This window comes from Dermacentor albipictus, unplaced genomic scaffold (genome assembly GCF_038994185.2).
Source record: "Dermacentor albipictus isolate Rhodes 1998 colony unplaced genomic scaffold, USDA_Dalb.pri_finalv2 scaffold_14, whole genome shotgun sequence".
NCBI lineage: Eukaryota > Metazoa > Arthropoda > Arachnida > Ixodida > Ixodidae > Dermacentor > Dermacentor albipictus.
In genome coordinates, this window is record NW_027225568.1 from 11,813,074 (window position 1) to 11,837,977 (window position 24,904).

General features: G+C 46.2%; 1 protein-coding gene across 1 annotated transcript in view; it reads right to left on the reverse strand.

Moving 5' to 3' along the window:
• Positions 1 to 11,589: 11,589 nt before the first annotated feature.
• LOC135905836 (zinc finger protein 665-like) overlaps positions 11,590 to 24,904 on the reverse strand; it is a 58,545-nt gene continuing 45,230 nt past the window's right edge. Inside the window, exons 12-17 of the mRNA XM_065436887.2 lie at positions 24,674 to 24,809; positions 20,564 to 20,640; positions 18,006 to 18,132; positions 14,752 to 14,825; positions 13,541 to 13,667; positions 11,590 to 13,327 (exon numbers count right to left, since the gene is read on the reverse strand). Coding sequence (XP_065292959.2) covers positions 12,799 to 13,327; positions 13,541 to 13,667; positions 14,752 to 14,825; positions 18,006 to 18,132; positions 20,564 to 20,640; positions 24,674 to 24,809 — 1,070 coding nt within the window. The 3' untranslated portion in view covers positions 11,590 to 12,798. The remainder of the gene's footprint in view (positions 13,328 to 13,540; positions 13,668 to 14,751; positions 14,826 to 18,005; positions 18,133 to 20,563; positions 20,641 to 24,673; positions 24,810 to 24,904) is intronic.

The following is a 24,904-nucleotide window of genomic DNA, read 5'->3' on the forward strand; positions in this document are numbered from 1 at the left end:
AGCCGTGTTTTCCCAATCCTAAAGCAAGCCTTCCCTTAAACACACATCACATCGGCCTGTTGCTCTCGCCAGATGTGTTCGTAAATTGATAGACAGGGTGATCTCCTCACGCCTCAATGGGTTTCTTGAATATTACAATGTTTGAGGAGAGGCGATGACAGGCTTTTGACGTGGCCGTTTATCGGTCGACTGCGTCATTAATTTTTATTCATCAATTCAACAAGAGAAATAATCCAAACGCCGTGACGGGTGCTGAGGGTAATGATTCTTGCGAAGCCCTCGTTCACACGCTCCTGTCCGCTGAAAACCGTGGCCACCCTTTTCGGTGAATTTGATGGTACCTGGCCTGAATGACTTCTTTTCATCGCCAATGATAGTGAAACTACCAACCACTGCACCAGCTGCTGAGTTCCACAAGTTGACGTTTTGAGCCCAGGTTTTTCAACCTAGCTAAGATAAGGCTACTGGAATCCCTGGCACAGTAGGTCAGCCTATAAATCTACGCAGATGAGATTGACATCCGGACTTAAGTAGTAATTGCCCGCAGGTTCACGCGAGATTACAACGAACTGCAACGCTCACGTCTGCTCATCTTGAGGGACAGTACGTCTCGGCGCCATAACAACAGGACATGCTTTAGACGTCTCCATGAGAAAATCGATGACAGGATCTCCGGTGTATGCTATTGGCCAGCCTATCTTGTACAAGAGAACTCATCGATATTTAAAGATCAATGTTAACGGCGTACTTTTCCGGAGCCCCCATGCATCTTTCCCAAGCCAGTCATGTCGATCAGTCACCTTTCCAAAGTAATCGCTAAAAAAACATGCGGATCCTTGGATTCCTAGTGTTAAGGCACTCCAGGGCTGTCAAGCACTCGGAAGAAACATTTGAGATTATTTGAGAACATTCAAGCTCATGCGTTTCGAACCTGTCTTGGTCTTCCGCGATTCCCTTCAAGGGCTGCAAGAGTTGCCATCGCCAGGCAACATCCCAGCAGTAGTTATGTCACCACGCACACCCTTAGAAATAATTTCCGGCCCCTTTGCCGACACTAGTCTCAACGCATTGCTTCTCACTGGAAAAGTAGACCAGCGGTAACTTTCTCCGGCGTTCTAGCCGCCTACCGATCATCTCTTTCGTTTCATTTCACCGTTGCAGCAAGATCGCCTTGTGTCCTTTGCAATGTCTCCGTCACCCGCAAGTGCGGCTGTGCATTCCGCGAGTTGTAAAGAAGCCTGACTGGCCAACTTGCGTCCTGAATCAAGCCGCTCTACATATACTGCATTATTCTTACACCATTCGAGTTTCCATTTTACCGTTGGCTCTTCGACTGTAACCAGCTCTGCTAGTGAGGCAGACATTTCATCGACGTAAATCTGCACGAAATTCAGGATCAGCCACGTCAGAACACTGACTGGGTCCATACTTTGCGCCCTCTGCAGCGCTATGTCATATGTGCATCAACAGTCAGCAAATCGCTGGGCTGTATTCTGTGACTCAAAGGCAGCCGTGCAATCGCTGTTATGAGCTCTTCTTCCCAGGCCAAATGAACTATTCGAAGTGGAGATACGATTAAGCTGCCACCCAGCGGTAGAGAGAGGCCATGCAATTGTATTTCAGTGGCTACGTGGGCACTGCCAGATTGCTGTAAATAGAAATGCCGACAAATCTGCCCGTGAGACACATGATGTATGTGCATGCTCCCCAATACTATTGTCGAGAACGGGTGCACCACGTTAACTCAGCGGCCTGGCACATATTACTATTGCAATCAAAGTGAACACACCGGGGTTCTCTAAGCGGCTCCTAAACGCCATGCACCCACATATGAGATTACAAATCTTATCCGCTTTTAATTTTTACCCGGTTGATTTTAATTTTACCTGGTGGACCTCCATAACAGCACAGCAAAAGCTTTCTTTTTCATGGTCGCTGTGCATGCTGGCCTCGATGTTGGAGGCTTTTTGTGCTTATTCCCAGGGAAGACCTTCATCAGCCGTCATAGTTGCATTGCCTGAAGACAGCGGTTCGTACCGTAATTTATCAAGGCAGGAATTAACGAAGGTGATTTGACGTCCAAGTGCGATCACCCTTTATTGACTAGTGTTGCCTACAGACAAAATAGGAGAATGTTTTTTTTTACTTGCGGAGTTTTGGTAATAATTACGAAGTTTATGGCGAAATGCCTCAACACTTAATGAGCGGCAGCAAGCGTAAATAATTTGCTGGTATAAAGGAGGAACATAGGACCAGGACGAAAGAAGATTGGCAAGCCACTTACTCTTCTTTGAGAGCAGAACAAGCACTGTGAGAGGAGAAAAATAGATGGGAGGTTCCCGATGGAAGATAACCGACAATGAACGTGATGTAAAGGAAGGGATGTGCACGCTTTTGTTCGCATATGACGAGAGCTGTCGGGACAAGTTCCAAACAATAGCTCAAGTGACTTCTGGTGAAACATACTTTCAGTTTTCTGAAAGGGGGATTTCCCATTATTTGTGAAAATGTCCCCACCTAATAGTTTTTCTTTGATGAATGTGCTTAATATCGATGTGACTTGCACATTCGGAATGAAAAAAATATATTTTTTTTTGTTGGGTATTTATATGTAGTGACAATAATGTGTTTAGCGAGGTATGCTCACGAGCCGTGTCGAACACCTTTCAATACGGTGTTCGCAGGAACTCTATATTAGAGCACGGAGCTTCTACAGGCACACGCCGGGTAATTTTGTAGCTGGAAATCGTTAATTTTGAAGTTGAAGAGGAATCAGAATAAATGACAACTTTTCTCTTCCATGATGATTCGTCGACCATGCGGTTCGCGTAATTGATTTACCAGAATAGTTTTTACTTGGGATTGCAATTTTTTATTAGTTTACGAGCAGTTTAACTGCCAACTGTGCGCACCCCAACTTTAGATTGGGGCAAAAGTAGCGGCTACTCAGGTACTCAAATGATTGCTGGGTCTCCTCAGACGATATCAGCGATTGAGGTGACTTGAGGCTGCGTCAAAAAGAACATCTTGCGGAGTTCTACGTGAGCAATTGTTCTGATGGTCTTTCAGAGCTTGTCGGAACCTAGTCGGAGGATTTCCACTTCGGCGAGGGCGCTAGGCGGCTATGTTTCCGAGTGCGCATTTGGAGAATGTTATCCTGGCCCATGGTTTCCGGAAGAAATTTCGCGATGGTCTTGGCCGGCTTACGAATTAAATCCGGCGTAAATCTCTTGCTTCAAACCACGCATGATCAAACATGCTTTCTTCTCAAGAAATGAGGGTTGGTATTTTGCTTAAAGATCGCGACATTCTCATTCGGTAGCAGCGCAAGGGTTTCAATTAGAACTTCGACCCGCTCGTCGCGGACGACCCTCGTGAATATTTGTAGGAAGACGCTGCGAAACCGCTCCGAAGTTGTTAGGCTGGACTCTCGGATCTCGGTCCACGTACTGAAGGTGTCTTCCAGTGAGATATAGACATGCCGTAGCTTATCGTCACAGTTTCAACTGTCGATTGTAGCGGTTCTTGCGTAGGATACCAGCTAACTTCTGGGATCCTCATACAGTGATCCGCGGAAGATCGGTGGCTGCCTTCGCTTTTGGAGCACAATTGTTGTAGGCATCACGGGGAATGTCATTGACGTTGTTAGCTTAGCCATGATCTTCACAGTCTTTAAGGGCAGACGTCGGTACTCTGGAGGTAGTAGCCTGTGGCTAGCTCTCTGGCCTATGGAGACGTTTACACCACTTTCAGGGCTTTCTGACTGTATCCAGAAAAAAGTAAGCTCCTCTACAAGATGTCGCGATGTAGTGACGGTGAGAGAGAGAGAGAGATAGATAACCTTTATTATAAGAATATTTAGAATAATCGCAAGCGATCGTGGCCCATAATCCAGCTCGTCGCTGGCTCTTGCCTACTTGTCAGCTATCTGGATCAGCTTGAGATGGTCGTTGAGAGCCAAGCTTAACGGCAGTGCCTCCCATTGCTCCATTATGGTATCCGTGTCGTGGTGCTCTATGTTGTGTAGCGCGCACTCCCACGTCTTGTGTCATAGAGTTGGTGTGGCCCACAACCACGGGCACTGGTCCCTGGAGGCTGTGGGATGTTTGCGATGTAATATGTGTAGGTTCATGTAAGTGCGCGTCTGAAGCCTACGCCAGGCAGTGGCATCCTCTGTCTTTAGATTTCAATGGGGATGTGGATATCGCAAGCGACTCCCTCTTTGGTAGTTTACGATGGCTGACTACTAGAGGTCGACGGGGTCCGGGTCTTCTACAGCCGGCGTGTGTAGTGCTCGGTTATGCTAGAATCTTCGAGCTGCTCTGTCGGCCTGCAGCTTACTCGTGATCAAAAATAATGTACAGCGAAAAGGACAAGGACAGTGATAGACGACATACACAGCGCTGACTTCCAACAATATTGTTGGAAGTCAGCGCTGTGTATGTCGTCTATCACTGTCCTTGTCCTTTGCGCTGTACATTATTTTTGATCATGAATTACCAACTAGCCCAAGCAACCACCCTAGTTCACTTCATTTCTAGTACAATGGGCCCTTTCCCTTCGTCTTTCCCCGGTTCCTCAGCAAGTCCGTGTGTTTTGGTCAGTTTGATTGCTCTTGCCGTGTGCCGAGCTCGTTCATTCGCTTACTGCATCCGAGTCAAGATCCTACCTCCCGAAGTGGCAGCCCTGTGTGGTGGGTTCAGACCTTCTTGTGGGCACAGCGTGAGGATCTGCAAGATTCTGCGCTCGGAATGGCAACGCCAGGCCCGCTTCTACCGTGACGTCCTGTTTCTTCAACTTCACAGTTCTGACAGACCGTCTACGGCAAAGAAAAAGTGGCGTGAGTTATCTGCTATTGTCGACAGAACTGCTGAATATCTCTGGCAACATGCGCTTCTACAACTACGTGCCATTACTCCTAAGAAGAAACCCCTGCCGAGGAACAATGTGCACCGGATTGGAGATGTGACGCTTCCAGAAAAGGTGCAGCATGTGTTAGCCCTTGGGCCGAAGTTTGCCGTGGAACCTCGAAAATCGCCACATGAACTTCTCACCCTTGTTAGGCAAGTTGCTGGACGTGCCCCGGACACCGAATCTGAAAGGTGTGTTGCGGAAGGTGTTGATGTTTTAACGCGCTGCAATCCTTCCACAAAGGTTCTCCCGATCGGATATGTTACATCGTTTCTGAAAGCGAACTCGTTATCACTTTTACCCTCTGACAAAGAAGGTGGTTTTGCTGTCCTGCCGTTGGGTGACTTCAATGCGAAGGCTACCGTTGCCATTGATTCAGTTTTTAAACGTGATGACAGTGTTTCCCTTGCTAACGTGAAATTGAAAGCAAAAAAAACTATGCAAATCCCTTAGCCTTGACAAGCTAGCAAAAGTGATAGAAAAAACTAAAAAGCTAAGCCTAGACATTTTCTTCTCAGCTAAGACGCATAAGAATGACTGCCCTCTGCGGGTTATCGTAACTGAAGCAGCGACTTGGCAGAAATCTGTTGGCTTGTTTTTGCAAGATAAACTAAACCTTCTAACCATTGACGATCCTTTTCTCATTAGACATTCTGGTGAAGTTATTAGTTTTTTAAAAGAGAATGAAAAGGGACTCAAGATGTTCTCGATCGACGTTAAAGATCTTTACTATTCACTTCCGCATGACAAGTTGCTTCTGGTTGTTGAAGAATGTATTGATGACTTTGGAGCAGTTGGCTTTCAGAATGCCACAGGTGTTTCTGTTAGCGGCTTACTTGAATTGCTCGCCTTCTACTTGACATCAACTTACATCTCATGGAATGAACAAAATTACATACAAAAGAAAGGTGTTTGTATAGGATCATGTCTTGCGCCCGTACTAAGTGATATTTACCTAGCTCATCATGATCGCAATATTCATGGTCACCTAGCCGCGGCCTCTGTTGTCAAGGTGTGCAGGTTTGTGGACGACTACCTGATATTTATTGATTGCACTAATCCCGCTTTTGAGCCTGCTGTTTCTGAAGTCTTGGATATCTTTAAGAAAGAGCTGGAGCCTCTAGAACTTACGCATGAGGTCCCCATCGATGATACCTTGCGCTTTCTAGATCTCAGCATGAGCCTTGCTAACAAACATGTGTGCTGGTGCTTCGAACCGAGAAGTAAGAAGCCACTCTTGCCCTTTAATTCCGCACACTCAAAACTCGTTAAACGAGGTATTATAAAGCTATGTCTCATTAACAGCCTCAATAAATCGTGCCCGCACCAGATGCAACATAGTCTTGCTGCTCAGGTTGATCGTCTTTCTTGGGCTGGTTACCCAATGGCCTTAATTTCAGCCATAGCGGAAGAGCTTCTGAGGCGCACGAAACGTGATGATTCCGCTCAATCAGGGAACCAGCGGGCTGAAAGACGCAAGTGTGCAGTGCTGCCATATGTGCATGATGTATCCCATAGGCTGAAGAAAATAGGGCAGCGTGCAGGGATCACAGTCGTTTTCTCAGCCCCGGAAAAATTGGCAAAGCTCTGTAAGCGTGTAAACGCGCCAAAATCGCACCAGAGTTGTTGTTCTGTCGGGCACAAAAAACGGTTTGTGACGTGCACAACTAATGTAGTCTACCAAATTCCCCTGTCTTGCGGCAGTAAATATGTAGGACAGACGGGCAGGTGCTTAAACGACCGTCTAAGAGAGCATTGTAACAACGTCCGCAACACTGTACAAGGCCACTTGGGCATTCATTGCCGGGACTGCGGCTGCGTGCCATTCTTTGAAGATACGCAAGTTTTAGCGAGACACTGCTCACAGCTCACCAGGGAAATTGTGGAAGCTGATTTCATCAGAAAACTTGGCAGTATGTGCGTTAGTGCGCCCTCAATTGCGCTGACCCCTGGTGAAATCGCGTTTCTAAACAGATAGTAATCGTATTGCTAAATTTTTTTGGTGACCATGTTCTTGTTCAATGACTTGCTGTTAGGACACCCCCTGTGACTGTCGTATATTTTCTGCGCATGCCTCTTCTTGTATATATACACCGATGTGGCGACGCAATAAAATATTGTTGGAAGTCAGCGCTGTGTATGTCGTCTATCACTGTCCTTGTCCTTTGCGCTGTAGATTATTTTTGATCATGAATTACCAACTAGCCCAAGCAACCACCCTAGTTTACTCGTGATGCCAGTGTGGCCCAGTATCCAGAAGGTGGTTTGGGTGGTGATGTCCTCAGGGTCCTCCTTGGGTATTTGGGCTAAGACTTGTGCAGCAGGTCTTCCGATTCTTCCCGGTAGGAAGTTCCGGCAGGCCTGCTGGGAATCCCCGAGGATCTTCAGTAGCTTGTTTGTGTGTTGGACTTCGCGGATGGATAACGCGATGGCTAGCTCCTCGGCTTCCGTGACCGTACAGGGGCGGGTCGATGCAGTGGAGGTAACGCGGTCTCCGCGGTCGCATACCACAGCCACCGTGCCCTTGTTCTTCGTCCCATACGTGGCGGCGTCCATAAAACGGGACTTGGCGTGGAACCTGAACGTTTTCTCCATCTACTGGGCCTTCGCTCTGCTGTCGGAGTGTTCGTTAGGGTATATGTTGCGTGGTGTTGGATCAACGTGATAACTGTCCTGGGCGTGACGACGTATCGAGCAGGTTTCTTGGGTTCGTGTTGGCATTGCTTGGAAGCCCAAGGCTTGTGGCACCTGCTGGGCCGTGTGAGTCCGCGCAAGTCTCTGTTGTTGTGAAACGTAAAAGGCTTTTGTCAGTTCGCTGAGGGCGTTGTGTAACCCTAGCGCCAATAATTTTTCAGTCGATGTACTCATCAGCAGGCGGAGAGTGGACTTGAAAGCCGACCTCAAGATTTTGTTGGTCTGCTTACTCTCTGAGTGTGCCAGATAGTCGAAGGGAAGGCTGTATGTGATTCTGCTCACCACCCGGCTTCTGACCAGTCGGGGCGTTGTCCCTTTCCTTCACGCCTCTGCCGTTGTATGTTACGCAGGAGCTCACGCGTGATGTCGCCTGGACACAGGTTTTGAGGAGTGTAAGGGCATGTGTGGTATGCTTGTTTAAGTGCAGCCGTATGCCCAGCACCCTGAGCAGTGGCTTCACTTGTATGAGGCCCCCGTTGAGGTATACCTCGAGTTGTCTTGATGAGCCTGTGGGGACTGTGTAGTTACCCCGGCCTCGTCAGTATCGTAGGGGCTCAGATTTCTCGGGGGAACACTTTAGCCCCCGTTGCCTTAAGTATTCTTGGATGAGGTGAGCTGCACTATGTAGCCATTCTTTGCCGATGAGAGACCCTGTTGTGCTCTACAGTGTTACATCGCCTGCGTAGATTGCGCATCGAAGACCTAAGTCCTGCAGTTTCATTGCGAGGCCAATCATGGCGACGTTCAAGAACGTGGATGAGATGACCGCACCTCCTGGTGTGCTCAGGAAGCTCTGAACAAATTTGTACCTTCGCTTTCTGCAGTTGGTGTTGGCGAGCCCTTCTAGGATTCTTTGGTGGCTGACTTTGTCGAAAGCCCCTTTGATATAGATTGCTAGGAAGACATGTTCGCCGCTGTAGAGAACGTTGCTGAGGATTTATTCCTTCATTTGGAGTAGTAAGTCTTGTGTGGAGAGGCCTGCGTGGGAACTGAACATGGTGTGCGGCAGCTGCTTGTCTTCGAAATGTCTCTGTAGTGTCGTGTTCATAATTTTCATGTGCACCTTGCGGATGCAGGACATGAGCGACATGGGTCTGAGGTTTTCAAATGACAATTTCTTGCCAGACGTGGGGATCTTGATTATTCGGTCGTCTTTCCACATCGCCGGCACCGTACCTTGTTCCAAGTGTTGGTTGAGAAAGGCCGTGAACGTGGAGGTAGGCTAGTCGCTCAGGTTTTCGATCATAGAATTCGTGATGCGGTCCGTGCCCGCCACTGTGTTACTGGTGGGGGCTGCGATTACTGGTCTCATTTCGTTCACTGTGATAGGTTTGTCCATTAGTGGGTTGGTTTGTCCTGTGTAGGGTGTTGTACATGGTTGTGTGGGAGCGCGATCTCCATAACACTTGGCCTTAATAGTATGACCGAGGTCATGTTGGCTACCTCGGTAAGTATGTAGTAACCGCTCCAGTGCCTTGTGGCCTCTGGGTTTGGTGGGACCCAGGATGGTTTGAGGATGTGCCATGTTTTGGCTGTATCTATGGTGCCACCGAAGGAGTCCTAGAATCTATAACAGTTCACCGAGGTGAGTTTCATCGTATAGTCTTCTGCTTCCGCTGTGATTTGTGCTATACGTGTCTTCTGTTTCCTGTTCTTTTGTGCTTTCCGCCAGCGGGTGAGGCCCCGTTTGGCATCGCACAGTTGTAACTGGGATTCACCTCTGGGGTTGGCTCCGTGCTTGTGACTTCCTTTGTGTGTTGTTGTGTATGTCCACAGAGGTTGTCGCACCCGTCTTCCAGGTTCATGATGGTGTCTGCGTCCTGTTCTTGGGCTTCCCTGATGCGAGTTTTGCTGTGCTGATCTGTCTGCAGAGGCATCCAGTCTGTAGTGTTTATTTAATATGTAGTGCTCGCTGCCCAAGTTTTTGATTGTGCTGAGTGATTCGGCTCGCGCGGTGTGCTGAAGAGGAGGTCGGGAGTGGAGTCGCTGGTTAGGCTGTTCCCTTCACCAGTTGGTATGTTTGGCTCTGTGAGGAGTGTGAGATGACATAGTAGTTTTCCTAGCTGGAAATATTTCTAGCCCGGTATCTATTACTCCCCGCCCCCGCGTGCTCTGTGCTTTGAAATCGTCTAGATTACCAGGGGGTTGTCTTTATCGACGCGGAGGGTGTCCGCAAATAGTTTGTCTACTTTTACCCGACTTCGGGTGGAGGGGGGGCGCAGTATATGTTTAGGACGAAGGCGCTATGTTTCTGGTTAGCTTTGTAGACGAGTTCGAAGAGTACGTGTAGTACGTACCCGTCGTGTCTGAGCTTGTGTTATATGGGTGTGATGTTTCTGTCTACTAGTGCGGCTACCTTCCACTTGCCTTTACCTCTGTGGTATTGTTCGTAGCCATGCAGTGTTGGTCGGGTACGGGGCTCTCTAGGGCTATGAGCCCCGGTGGTTTTGAGGAATGAGCGATGACTTTTGTCACCGCCTTTTTTTTCCTTCGGCCAAGTTTTCGTCGACTTGGCTGTATGGTCTAGGCATTGTTAGATGTTGCGTTCGGTGATGTTATGATCTGGCCTAATTGGTTCGGTCCTGCACCAGCTGTGGCCTTGTATAGGTTGTGTCGTAGTGTCTTTTTAAGTTTTGTGGAGTGAAGCTGGTCCTTAAGCTTGCTGTCTAGAGTGGTTTCCATGCGTTTTATTGCTCTGTATGTGCGTTGTATTGCAGTCTTATTTGTTCAAACTGGGCGCGTGTAGCATGCATGTAGGCGTGCATGTGGAAGCGGATGGCATTGGCATGGGTTTGTAGGTCAGTGATGGCCTTGTGTGGTGCCAGCTCTTGTGGTATTTCTGTTAGCTATGCAACTTGTTTGGGTTGTCGGTATTCTTGAATGAGCGTTGAATGAACGTGCGTGCTTGCGCACGTGTTCCTGTTGAAATTTTACAGATGCGACGTCTGTGCTTTTTTCATACCAGGCGGAAGCTACTGCTGTCCAGGTTACCTCGTTTTCTTTGGCGGTAGTTTTCTTCAGTGAGGCTTCCTTGGTCTTCCGTTGGTGCTGCCTGCTGAGATTGCTTGGGTGTCGACCGAGATCACCATCTGGGCGACCGAAAGTGAGGCCGGGCGCGAGAGCAGGAGCGGGATGTGGACCTTGGGTTGGAACCGGACTCGGATCCGTAGACGCTCGAAGACTCCGCGTAGTCAAAGTCGGAGTCTTCCCGCTGAGCTGAACCACGAAGGGAAAGGTCAGCCGCCATGGTCGATTAAGTGACCGGGTGGAGCTGCTGTTGGGTTTTGAGTGTAATGGTGGAGGCAGGTTCCCCTCTGCCAGGAATGCGCTTGGCTTGTTGCACACGGTTGCGGCCGGGAAATGGGCCCCTCCGCAAAGAGCGTGATTCGGAACACAAGTGTGTCCGGCGTCTGGGTTAAGGTGGGTGCAGACGTTGCACGTACAACCATTTGGTTGGGGCAGACGTCTGGTTGGTGTCCAGTGGTTCTACAGATGTAGCAGAATTGCCTTGCCGACTGGTTGTCTCGGCAAGGCATCTCCCCTTCGTAGAAGGAAACAACACAGTAAGAAGAACCGTGAGACAGGAAACTATCGCTTTATTGGGCGAACGTGAACCCACAAAACAAGTTCATTAGGACAGAAAGATAGTCCGATAGATCCGAGCACGTGCATTGATCATCCAAGAATTGATTTACAGCTAACGTGCGTCGCATGTTCGTACGTGATTTATCAAAGATTCCAGCGTAATTGTTGGTGCTTGCATGCCTTCCAAAATGCGGAACTGTATTCGCATTGCGCGTGCAATTTGATTACAGAAGGTTCGACTACAACGTAGAAAAAGTATATCATCGACGAAAAACATCGACAATCTTATGATAATGCAGTCGCGTCATGCGCTGAGTGGTAACAAGCTTTGTAACCTGCGAAACGCATTCACAAGAAGAATATATACAAGTATGCGTGTCAATATGCCTAAAAACTGAATCTCACGTTTCCTGTCATTGCTCGCACAGCTGCGTTTGTCACATCAGGGTAAAAAGATTGTACAGCAGTAACTAGAGAACATTGCGAGTCTTCACAGACGGCTTCCGAATGGATAAAAAACTGGCTTTTGAAGCTTTAAGCCACCACAATAAAACAGCTAAAATTTTCGTAGTTGGTGAACACGTGTTATAGTGAAGCTCCCAATTATTTTGATCTAATGCAGTCTCACTACTCCCATCAGCTTAGTTTATGGTATACAACAAAGATTTTCGGTATGAATACAGGAGCCAAAGAGAACGAGAACAGTGAATGCATTCAACAAATTTTAAATGAAATGTTTCTTATGCGTAGAATGTGTCTACATACAGTCATAAAACCTGTCTCTGGAACGCAATAGGGCGCAAGGACCTTAAGTAATGACAGAGATTACTTGTTAGTGTAGAAGAAAACAGTACCTCATTTTAAATGCTTTCCAATCGGAGATGTTCCCTTCTATGGACATTCGGATATCATAAAGCACAGGGTTCATTAGAGCCTGTTCACTACTAAGCTGTCAAAACACCTACAAAGAAACACTGACAGAAGAAGGAGTCAAGGATATTGTGAAAGCATTTCAACCTTCTACTTACATAAAACACAATCTTGCAGCCCATAAGGATTTGTCTTGAAATAAATTTGCTAATGCTGTGTTCGTGAACAAATGCAGTTACACAAACAGTAAGCGCTGGCTAGGATCTGCCGTATACCTCGACATTGAAGCACTCCAAAAACTTGGAGAAACCAGATGGCATCGTTCACATCGCTTATTTGACTAGGCCGCTTTAATTGTCAAAAGAAGACGGTCTATACACACGATGCGTTTAGTTAGCTCGTGGATCCTCTGAAAGAATATCAGCGTTGCTTCCCCGCACTGCTTCACTTTCACGTTGGTATGCAAAAGCCACGGGCGATTTGGTTAACTTGCGCACTAGTCAGACTTATCTCTGGACACCCCTATGCGTCACGATGTGTGTAATAAGTTGATCGTCGTCTCCGAATGCATCTCCACACAATCGGCAGGTAATATTCTGCTACAGCTGTCCATCGACGGCTTTCTCTGTAAGAGCAAATGCGCCCTGCGTACACTAATACGGGGTTTCATCCATGCATGTAGCTTCGACGGTGACGATCGAGAGCCGAGTTGTTCTTGAAGGATGCATTACATATTTCTCAAACGAAAGCTCTGTCCCCACAACACAAGTTGTGATGTTTGAGGTTTTTTCTGGTTTTGAATGGTTTAGAACACTTCTGACAGACATGCGGTTTCTCGTCTGTGTGAGTGTAGTTGTGTGTACGGAGATTCCACGACTTCGCGAATGATTTACCACATGTTTTGCAAGTGTATGGTCTCTCGCCTGTATGTGTACGTTTGTGGATATCGCGGTGATGAGATTGCCGAAATGATTTTTCACATATTTCGCATTTGTAGGGTCTCTCGTCTGTGTGCGTGCGGTAATGTGTGGCAAGGAGACTAGCCCGGTGGAACATTTTGCCGTAGGTTACGCATTTGTGGCTTGTGCCTGTTGTATTCCGGCAGTGATTCACTGAATTATTCACAGGATCACTTGCTTTGCAAGTGTAGGCTGTATCGCCCGTGCGTTCCTTGGTGTGCCCATGTAAGACATCCTGTCTGCTGGAAACATTGGAACATGCACCGCAGAACTCTTGCTGTACCCTCCCTCCTGTTCCAGTAGCATTCCTGCAAGTAAACGTGCAACGGGGCTGTTAAATGGGGCTGTTAAACCAGCGCCATATTGTCTTAACTGCAGACTACATTTCGCATTTCAGGCAACAACGCTTTCATCCGTCGCAGAAGTTCGTCAGTGGGCGTATAATTGAAGCACAGGCAGCGTTCCGTGTCGCCTCACTGAGTTCCTCCATCGAAAGGAATTCATACGAAAGTTTGGCTCACCAAGCGTAGTTCCCAAAGATGTCCGATGGTTCCTGCAGGCGCGCGTAGCTTGTACTGGCCACTGGGCTGCTGCTGCAGACCGGAAGTGTGAAATCCGTGCTTCCGATTTCTGTGTGGCCTGTATGCCCTGAAATCAAGGTGCCGATTTGCCATCGTGCGACAACAAGGCCGGAGAATTCCGTGGTAAGAACGCGCAGGAAGAAAGAAGAAACCCTGACAGTGCTGCGGCCGTCTCAAGTGATTCTCTAAATTCAAACAACAAAAATGGGAAGCCCCAGCGTAACGTTACGAAAAAGACGCGCGTGTGTTTCGGGAGTTGTTCGTTGCTACATTCGTTCGTCTCTTCTGCATAGAGCGGAACTCGGTTGACCTTGCAAGGGCTGATTTTTGTTCTGTCGCTTCTTGGCGCGCTTCCATAATGGTTCTGCTCTGTGATAAGCAACTCGGCGGCAGACGACGGTGCTGTCGGTCATACAAGAACACCGTACATGCAAATGCATGTACGGAACAATCGCTGCATAGTAAGTTGCCGCTGTTATTGAAAACTAAAGTCAAGTAAACCTTCAATATTTTACCTTTAAGATCTCTGGAACGAGATCGGGCTTATAAAAATCTCAGTTAACCACAAAAAGCGATGAATAGTTCACGAAAGAAATTTGTCATTGGTTACCATGAAACCTGCACATCTTCGGGTGACCCTCATATTAGCGCTGAGACAAAGGACATTTGCGTTAGCAGAGCAAGGTTATTAAGGTTCGAGCGGATTCCAGCTGGCTTGGCTTTCAGCGTGTAAGTGCGGTTGGACTTGGGACTTGTGGTCAGACCTTGCACCCCACTCTTATACTATCACAGTATATTAAATGAGGCAAAGAGTGCTTATCAATAAAATAACTTAACCGAAGCAAGAAAAGTTTGGATCAACCAAATAACGAAAAGGTGCATGAATGACATTTACTCAACCATACCTCAGATTATCGGCGATGCTCTTTAACATTGGTGGCACGAGAAAAGTCCTCTGGTGGTCATAATCAATCCGGAGTCCCTCGCTATGGTGTGCCTCATAATACCATCGTGGTTATGACATATAAAACCCAGAATTAATTATTTCATGCTGTTGAAATTTATTGTGTACGATAGCAAACGTTAGCTTCCTCAATCATCTTGACAGCAAGGCATGGTATGCCAGTGACCGAAAACCTTCGCGCACCTACCACAGTCGGTGGATGTGCTATCAGCCAGGTGGTACTGCGTGTTCCATAGGTCAACACGGGTTGTCTCAGGAATTCTGCAACACAAGACAGCTATTCACATGAGAACTGAGGCAATAGTGGTTGGACAAAGATTGTAGCGGAAGCCAACGTTTCGACTAGGGGACACAACAGACGAGGACAAGTCCCTGTGTGGAAACATTTGCCTCCAAAATCCTTAAGGCACACAGGCATATTGCACTGAAACAATTTATTGCGATCTATGATACCGGAATGAAAGAGGTCCCGTACCAATATAGACGCTGCCTTCGCGGAAGGGGGAAGCTATTACATCTATAATATAATATTAAAACACTAACGAAAGTAACGTTAGTAGTAATTAGACAGTGTATATTCCAAGACATGATCACGTAATAACTAAATCAATGCTATACCACGTGCGCAATGACACGCATAACGCGTAATCTAATGACTTCTAACACGCCCGGTCAAAAAGATGGTGTGATGAGGAAGGCCGGCGAAGGATACTGTAGGTGCTTGTCCCAGTGTGAACGTTCCCTAATGCCTCCACTCTTTACAAGTGATTTCTACTTCACAGGTCAAGACAGCAGGAAGATATTGCATACCAAGGCGTCAGACTTTTCTGCTTGCCGTTTTTTAGTCTTCGAAGCGTCCTGGCTCTCCGAAAACGATGGCGATCATAAGTCTCGACATCCCACATTTCCATGCATGCAATACAAAGGGGCAGCGGAAGTTTTTCTTCTACGTAGTGTACTAAAAACCGATGCGGCACCTGTATTTGGAAGCAATAGAGAATGTCATGTCAAGAGCACCGACCGCGATTTGTATCTCGCTACAATAGTCGATTTAAACTTACGCCTACGGTAACACAGACGGACGCCTTCGCTTTTAAGGCTATACATATTCCGCGAATGTGTGCTGCAAGGTATAGACTATGATTTATATCGGAGAGTCGTGTCAAGGCAGCCGCTTTAGTTCAAAGTGCACGGGAACCCTCTTTACCTAAGGTAAGGGAACTGCCGCAGTGTGTACCGAGTGACGTTAGCAGCACGGAAGCCAAATTATATTCCGTGGCGTGCAGCAAATAGCCGAGGATCTATCATTGGCCGTTCATCCCCCACCTGAAACTTAAGAGGCTATTCGGCCGAAGATCTCACACGCTTGTGAAGCAACACAGTTACGCTGGCTATTGAACGATTGTTATTGACGAACTTGACACCGGCGGAGAGGGGAGGCTTCGTTCCGGCCGCGAAGCTCTCCAGATCTCTGTAAGGTGCCTGGTGATGGTCTCGTGCTGACGATGCCCTCTCGGTGAGCGCATATTTCCCCCCTCATCTCTTAAGTGGTTCAATACATACAAGCATTTGTCTCGCAAACCAGATTTATTTCAAGGGAATTTTCCACGTCTCAATAATTTCTCACGTCGTATTCGAGTGCTGATTGCCGTGTTATAGTTTGTTAACGAAGCTTTCCCTCAAGTCTAAATATTTTAAGGCAGTTTGTCGTGTGCGTAGCATGGCCACGCACGCTTATATCGCCTTCTGTTTCTCTACCACGGTTGCGCTTTAAAACCACGGCGCTGCAAGTTTGCTTCAGAGACTTTCCTTTCCTTCTCTCTTCTCCGACCTCAAACTGGCTCTCTTAACTACTACACGCAGAGACAAAGCAACAGCGCATTTCAAAGGCGATACTACGGTATCCGCATCCACAACGCTGTTCCTGCGATTGTAGGCGCGCGTTTAGCTGGTCACGCACATCTTTGACATCAGACCAATGGATTTCATGTGCGAATAATGAATGCGTAAGCATTTGAAGAATTACGGTATGAGGCATACATGTGCAATTATATAATATTACGTGGATGTGAACCGAAGTGCCAATTCAGCGCAGTATGACTAAGCGAATCTGAAACAATCGAGAACGCGCACGCGAAGGCGCAATGCAGAGCCCAGAGCAAGCGTTCTCGGTCAGCATTTCCTTCTTTATGTTTTCATGTCTTCATTTTTGTGGGGAAGTCTTACACTGATAATTGCATAACGCGATGTTTTGGTGTGAAGTTCTTGAACACAGGCGAAGTCGAGAGGAGCATATTGACGTAGCTGTTACCATTTATTTCTTACCCTCTCTGCGGAAAGAATGAAGGAAAGGCGAATTCTGGGCAAACTGTGTGGACTGGACTGGTCAGGGTGCTTGCACTTTACACAAGCACTGCAACTTGACGTATTATCGGTACAAGACTCGCTTGTTCAGTTGTCCTAGTAGTTGACATATCATAGCTACGTATCAATCAGGGTGAGAACTTCCCCACAATGACGTGCAGAAGTAGGGCAGGCTAACTTAAAAGAACATCTACTTTGATATCATCAACGATAGGTAGTGCTTAAATACAAGAAAAAAGAAATGGTGAGATTACGCAGTACTTCCCATGACATTTTGACATAATTCATGTTTTCTTACTGAGATATCTGCGGCTAAGCAACTCATTCAATAACCGTTACCTAATAACTCGTTTTATGGCCTTAGAAGCGTTTGGTGAAGGGAGTGACATTAAATATAACAAAAAACTGAATTCTAGGGCTTTTATGCACCAAAACTACGATCTCATTATGTTGAAGGCTGTATTGTGGGTGCACGGAATAATTTCGACCACTGCTTATTAGCAGCGCACTTATGCTACATTGCCTCGGTACACTTAGACATCCTCTATGTCATTGTACGCGCTTTCTTTTAGGTGAACATCTCGCTCCTCACTATGTTCATCTCATCTCATTATGAGGCAAGCCTTAGTGTGGAAGTTCGGATTAATTTCGGCCACTTTTCTTACTGCATGTGTACCTATCCTAGAAGGCCTCGGTAAACATAGATATGCTCTGCTTCATTTTGACATCTCTTAGATGAACATCCTCCGCCCCATTAGGTCCATGTATTTCACAGGGGGAGTGAGTCCCCAAGGTAACCATCCTGAACGCATGTCTTCAGGTCTAAAAGGAGTAACATGCTGCCTGTATTGTTTTTTACTCTGTCCGTGACCAGTCGCGCTCCTACAACTATTACGTAAGTCATGTCATGCTTCGTATGCCGAACGCTCGAAGCTGCTGATGCAGTGCCTGTTTCAGGCATCAGAGCTGGCCCTTAGCGGGAGAAATTAGCGCGTACAGCCATGATTTTCGCCCGCGTAGCCTTCCCTCTTGTCACTGAGTTTCTTTGGAATTGAACTTTTCTAAATGTGGGCTCACCGGGCGCCACCTTCTGCAATGGCAGGTGCTTGCTCCATGCCTGTGCGGCTTATGATGGACATCGCGTGATCAATGCTGGTGCTGGACCCCAGGTGCAGGTAACTCGTGTTATCCTTGTCAGTGACACCTGTACGGTACAAAAGTACAGCAAAGGTCTTCATTCCCCGCTTTGCAAGGGCAATTCATAGGAAATGAATGCTTCAGTATTATCGAGGGTGCGAGGCAAGATGTTTTAGTTGTGGGGGTACCATCCTGCAGGGCTGCCGGAGTCTATGTTTTTCCCATCTATAGCTATGTCTTGAATAGACGCAAGAACTTCGTGCTCAGCGATGGGGATACCGAGGACGAGCTTAATTGTTCTGAAGATTATTACGCTCTCTCTCATATCGCGGACACAAAAGCAGAGTGTTCAAAGGAGAATAAGACATGTCGATTTTATGTGCGTGCAACCCTTGACCCACCATATTTGCTGGATTCTCTGGATATAGGCGCATTAAATACATGGTGGAGTTCTTTCCTTTTGCTAAACCATTACGAGCACTACGCCTAACGCGTTACAGAGGAAGACAAAGCAATATTGGGAGGGCACACTTCTACCTAGGGATTATAATTTTTTTAAGCCTTATGAGAGATTCTTGACCTCCTATGACACATACATGTGTCACGACGTACTCGCCTTTCAGAAACTGGTTATCAGAACCCCATTTGGCCACTTCCGCGGCTGAAGTTCCTAAGCTCAGGCGGTAAGCAATGCATATTTAGCAACTCATTAAGAAATCGAAAACGGTTGTCCTCGCCAATGGCCTTTTGTATGCCACCAACAGACTATCAACGGAACATCAACAACGATTGGTCAATGCGATTATCTAAGACACGTGTTGCCGACAGAAGATTAGTTGGAAAAAAATATCGAAGTCTTAATTCACGGGGCAATGTCATTAAATCGTGCAACGGAAAGCGTCAAATTGCTTTAAAAGCGTGGGATGTGCGAATAGCGCTGCAAGGATTGTAGCTAGTAGCGCATGCTCCCAACGTGCGCTGAAATTGCGTGACATAGAAAAAAAAAGGAGAAGGGGAGAGATTAGAAGGCGTGAATACAGCATAACTTTCGTCAGGATGCGAGGAGGTTCCCTACAAAACAATGAAGGGTACACCTTATTGCTGAATACACCTTTATATTCAATCTGATTTGGCGAAAGCCAGCTAGGAATGATAATCGCATTATTACACCCAATGCCATAGTGTCTATGCCTTCGCACGTCACAAAAGCATTAAACGCCGATTCCGAACCGGATCACCAAAGATTTGAGTTGCATTATCTTCAATTTCCAACGCACTACAATACGATTGATAAAACGTAATTTAAAGAGTTCATTCTTAAAGTCCAACATACTCACTTTTGCTAGTAACGCCGTTAAACTCTCAACGTGCATCAGTCAGTGTTACGAAATAGGTTGCACAGATACTGGCAGAACGAAAATTGCTTGATATATCCGTAGAATGCTAATCAGCTCACAGAATAGAGCATTCGGTGTGGAAGGCCGTTGTATCAGCAAGGTGTAGACTTTCTTGTTAACACAGCGGTATAATTTTCAGGTGGTGCCACACTCATTGGAAATCGTTATGTACTGGGATCCTTAGTCTATCAATGCGATTGAAGCTCGTTAAAGTTTCTGAAGCATATGGTGGGGATACCAGGTAAAGATTTATGCTAACAGAGCGAAAGAACTAGGTAACAATTTTGTCTTATTGAGTTACGGTTTCATTAATTTTGTAATGTTTACTTTGCAGTTGTTGCTTTCTTTCCGAGTATAAAATATCACTTTCAATAAAAATTGATTTTCGGTGCCCCAAATAGTAAACTGACTTGTATACAGTGGGATATGTCGGCTACTGATAACATGCTACGCGTGAGCAATTCTGCCGCTTTGCCGAACCTGTTACAGCGCCGTTACAACCCTCCGTTATAGCAGACACCTTAAACGCCACCTTAAATGCAAATCACACGCTGGGATGGTATCAAAACATTTTCTATTCTAAGTTTGATCGGTTCAAAGAAAAAAAGTATCCAGTGGTAGCGCGATGGACCCACTGAGATTCTGCTTGCTAAACAAATTGGAAAACTGATTGGCATGCACTGGTTCCAGTTGAGAGGTAATTGATCATGACATGGAACCTAGTCTCGCATTCTGACGTGACCATCTTGGAGTGTCCATTCGCAATTCAGCCATATAAGTACAATTTCGTTCACAATCTTGAACTGCATGATGTCTTAATAGTTTGCATGTATTCCGGTCGACAGAGACTGAGTGAGAGCAAGGACAGGAAAGGCAGGGAGGTCAACCGCACGAGCATCCGGTTTGCTAACGCACAGTGGGGTGAGGGAAAGGGGACACACATTTCTTGCAATGGACATTGATGAAGTGGCTCATGCGGAAACAGTCTTGGCGCCGCTGGTAACGTGTCTCTTCATACGCAATAAGTACACTTCTGCCACGCAACATTTTGAAACTATCTTCCATGTTTGTTGTAAAGGCGAGTGACCTAGGCTTACGTACCGTCGACGTTGTAGGTCCCGTCGGTTATTGGCCTCTGCTGAGTGTTACATTGGTAAAGCCAGGCGTCGTCAGAAATGCTGCAATTATTAAAGGTGTCGGTGTTAGACACTTACAGCTGTGGCGAAAAAGTTGAAATTACATTTTGTTAAAACAAAGTTCAAGAAAGACAAAGTACGGGTTAGTAAACGGGTTACTTGAAATGTGTCGCACTCACTAAAGGCACACTGCGCTGGCTGGAAAAGCACAAACGGTACAGGGGGCAACATCTGGCGCAGGGCCCTCATCCACCATAGTCGAAACGGCACCTACCTTGACTTGCACGAACATTGTCAGCTTAATGGTCAAATTACAACGAGTATAATGCCTCCGGGTGTAGTTCCCTACATAACATGCGTGCTCCATTTGCCGCAGTGACAGAATCTAAACAATTAACAAGGAAACAAGGAAATGTTTTGCTCTATGGAAAATTTTTATGCAATAATAATAAAACATGTTGGGGCATAAGGAAGACACTGTGCAGATGATTTCTGCAATGCTGATGAAAAGCAGCGCTCATTATAGAAAAATTTCCCTTTACCCGCATGTTGTGGTTCGGCATCGCTGTGGAGAATGGAGTATTTTCGCGCAAATTACATTCATGACTCGCATTCTGGAGCTCTGAGAAGTACAGCGCATTAGGGGCTTAAATACATTGCTCTTAATAGAAAATAGATTTTTTCTCATAGCCAAGTTTCCAACTTTAACAGTTCAGAATGGGAGGATGAATTCGAATGATTTGGGGCTCAGCGAAGATTGAGCTCATAAATATTTCTTTGCAAACTATGCTAAGTTTGCTTCTGCGATGCCAATCACAGCTGCTTATCTGATAATTTAATGAAGGATCAAGTTGCCATAGATGGTGGAGGTTAATGTCTGCGCACTCCAGAGAGCCATCGAATTACTCAATAGTTTCGTCCGAATGCGTTCTTGCTTCTTATTACTTCTTTTTCCCAATAAAGGTCGTGGATTCGAGTGCCCTGATTAGGCTACCTTAATTAACTGTGCCTTAGTCATATTCACCCTAATTAACACCAAATGTTGTGGATTCGACTCCTATCAAAGGTCCTGACTTCAAGTGCCTTAATTGACTCTACAATAATTGACTGTCTTTTATGGCATGGTTAGTGGCGTTGATGTGGCAGCGATGTGAAATACGACGATGACGACGAACGAGCCAGTAGTGATACAAGCACTCCAATTTTCTCTGCGATCACAATGCCACCTTGAAACAGAGATCTAAGGCTTTCCGCCTTAATAATATGTCCGTTGACGGATACACTGTACAGATGAGCGTAGCTGAAACGCGAGGTACTTTGCAATTATTCTCAAATGGTAAAGAGTACCGCAGCCCCCTGCCACCCCCCCTTGTGGTGACTTTCCACTTCTTTATCACCGCAATATAAAGTCGCATAGGTTTGCTTTTTTAAAACAATTCGGAGCCCTTTACTATGGATTTCAATGTTAAAAGAACCCTTAAGAGCAATACCAGAAGTGGTTTCAATGACCCAACTACTCGGAGCGGGAAAAGGGTCAGCTTCCCAGCACTTTGTTTTCTCTTCAAAATACATCGGTCGCCCTTAGGCAACAGGCAATACCACAAGTAATCATCCTGAACCAAACTATTGCTGTTGCTCCAGCGGCCTTATGTTTAAATTACCGGACTTTAATGTATCTGTTATATTTGTATCAAATTCGTTAACACTGACCCACATGCGTACAATGTATCTCTCCCGCACAGCACACGAAACAACCGACACGCGCATAATCTATTGCATCATACATCACGTGCGCGAATAGGTTAAATTCAAGTACGTTCATGTTTAAAGGCGCAGTGGATAAAATATGCCGACAATGAAATTTTCTGGTTCTTCAATCTCAGTCTTCCAATCTGCATTTCTTCACTGATTGCAATCTGCGTTACTGTAACATAGATAACCTGTATTTTTCTTTATTTCTTTTGCTTTTGTGGCACATGCTTGTTTTTCTTAATTGAAATAATGAACATTTCCAGCTATAACTTCTAAGCTCTATATTTTATAAATTTGTATATGAGCAGTAGGAACAGTTGGGCGAGTTTATGTGCTAACATAATTGTAAATCTGCCCTTGAGAGGCAGCGCGCCGTCCCTTGTTTCTTTTCTCTGTGTGCGGCCTGGCGCTATTTCGGAATTAGGTTTGTGTAGTGGCAGTTATTCTGTTACTTTTGTTGACGGTACTCAGCCAAATATGTGCGACGAATAAACCCACGTGACGTTCCTTTGTAAGTCTTCCTTAACTCTACTGGCTTATGTGGTTTCTATATCGAAATATGTACTTAATTAGTAAAAGAAAGTAAATAAACCACACAATGACAATTGATAAAATAAGTAAATATTTATCATTTTGTAAAGAAATTTGAAATTTTTACTCAAGAAATATATGAATCAACATTTAGCCGGAGTCCTTCGCACGATCAATGTCGGCCTTAATTCGATCAAAAGCACTGATTACTTGTCTGGGGTAGAACATATAGAAACCTAAACTCTTTATTCATCTTACTAAAAATTGCACCGACTAATATGGTACTTCCGAATGCCTAATTTGAGCCCAGCTGCACACGTGTTTTCATTTCGCGATATATTGGCAGGTGCGGACAGTGTCTCGTGAAGCATGTTGCAAACGGAGCCAGGTGTGGCGCGACTGCCTCGCTAAATGGGAGATCGCGAGAGGCAGTGCGTGGGTGACGCGTGGCCGCGATTCACTGCAGTCGCCGCTGTCGTCACTACAATGTCGTAATCCCATTGTCGTCATGGAGTCACACCACCCTCGTTGATGTATCGACATCATTTTTTGTTCGTTATTCGGCCGCAGTTGTGCTGTCGCCATTGTGTCGGGATTATGCCTTCGTTTTCATGCCATCGTTGTCATTGCGTTGTCGTCACACAGACGCTATCATGCATTCGTTGTTATTACGGTATAGCCATCATGCCGCCTTGGCAGTGCGGTCGGCCTCATTATCGCTTTTTCCGGCGGTTGTTTAACCGTCGTCGTCATGTCGTCCTTGTCATACCTCCATCATGACTTAAGAATCCACCTGAATTTGCGATGCCATCGCCATTGTACGACTTTACCATCACATCAATATCATTCTTTAACATTAAAATTAAGTTGTAAGGTTTGACGTGCCAAAACTAAGACCTGATTATGAGGCACGCCGTAGTGGGGGACTCCGGAAATTCGGCCACCTCGGGCTCTTTAACGTGCACCAAAATCTGAGTACATGGGTGCTTTTGCATTTCGCCCCCATCGAAATGGGGCCGCCGTGGCCGGGATTTGATCCGGTGACCTCGTAATATCATTCCTTCTTATTACATTATTGCGTTAGCGTCATACAGTCATCATACCTCCAGGCTCATAGGTTACCTTGGTATGCGAAAATCATAACAAAGCGGTACAATACTTGAGCACAAGGCATATAGTCGAATCCTAGAAAGTCTAAACATTATCGCTGCAATCTAAAATGTACGTCACTTAAGCAATATGGCTCGTCACTGCATTGTTCGATTGCTTTAGACACCCGCCGTGGTTACTCAGTGCCTATGGTGTTAGGCTGCTGACCACAAGGTCGCGGGATCGAATCCCGGCCACAGCGGCCGCATTTAGGTGGGGGCGAAAGGCGAAAACACCCGTGTACATAGATTAAGTGCACGTTAAAAAAAACCCTGGTGATCGAAATTTCCGGGGTCCTCCACTACGGCGTGCCTCATAATCAGAAAGTGGTTTTGGCACGTAGAACCCCATTTTTCAACTTAATTTTCTATTTAGACGGACGCCTTTCTATGTACTAACTTTGCAAATGCATAAGGCGTAGTACGTACGCATTTGACAAACTTGCAAGGATGCTGAACTTGAGAAGCATGTTAGCACCATGCCACGTGCTTAGAGGAACGGTTGATATTGTGCGCGTTACACGCATGAGAGCTCTCCTCCATAGAAAAAGTTTGACAGTGGAGGCATAGTTAAACCACAGGCAGCATTACGCACCGTCTGTGATTTGCTTTATGCAAGGAAATTTTTCCAAACGTGGGCGCACCTAGCAAGGTTTTCCGGAATGGCCGATGCTTCCTCCATGCAAGCGCGGCTTGTACTGGGCTGTGCGGGATTGATGCTGCTTCTGGACACCATAGGTAGGTAACTCGTGATTCCGCTTTCGGCGATATGTACATGGCCTGAGAGAATAACAGAGGTGTTAGCTCGTAAATGTGCAAGGGTCATTCAACGAGCGTCAACATTTCGTGCTGCAAAAAAAACCCACGAAGATTTA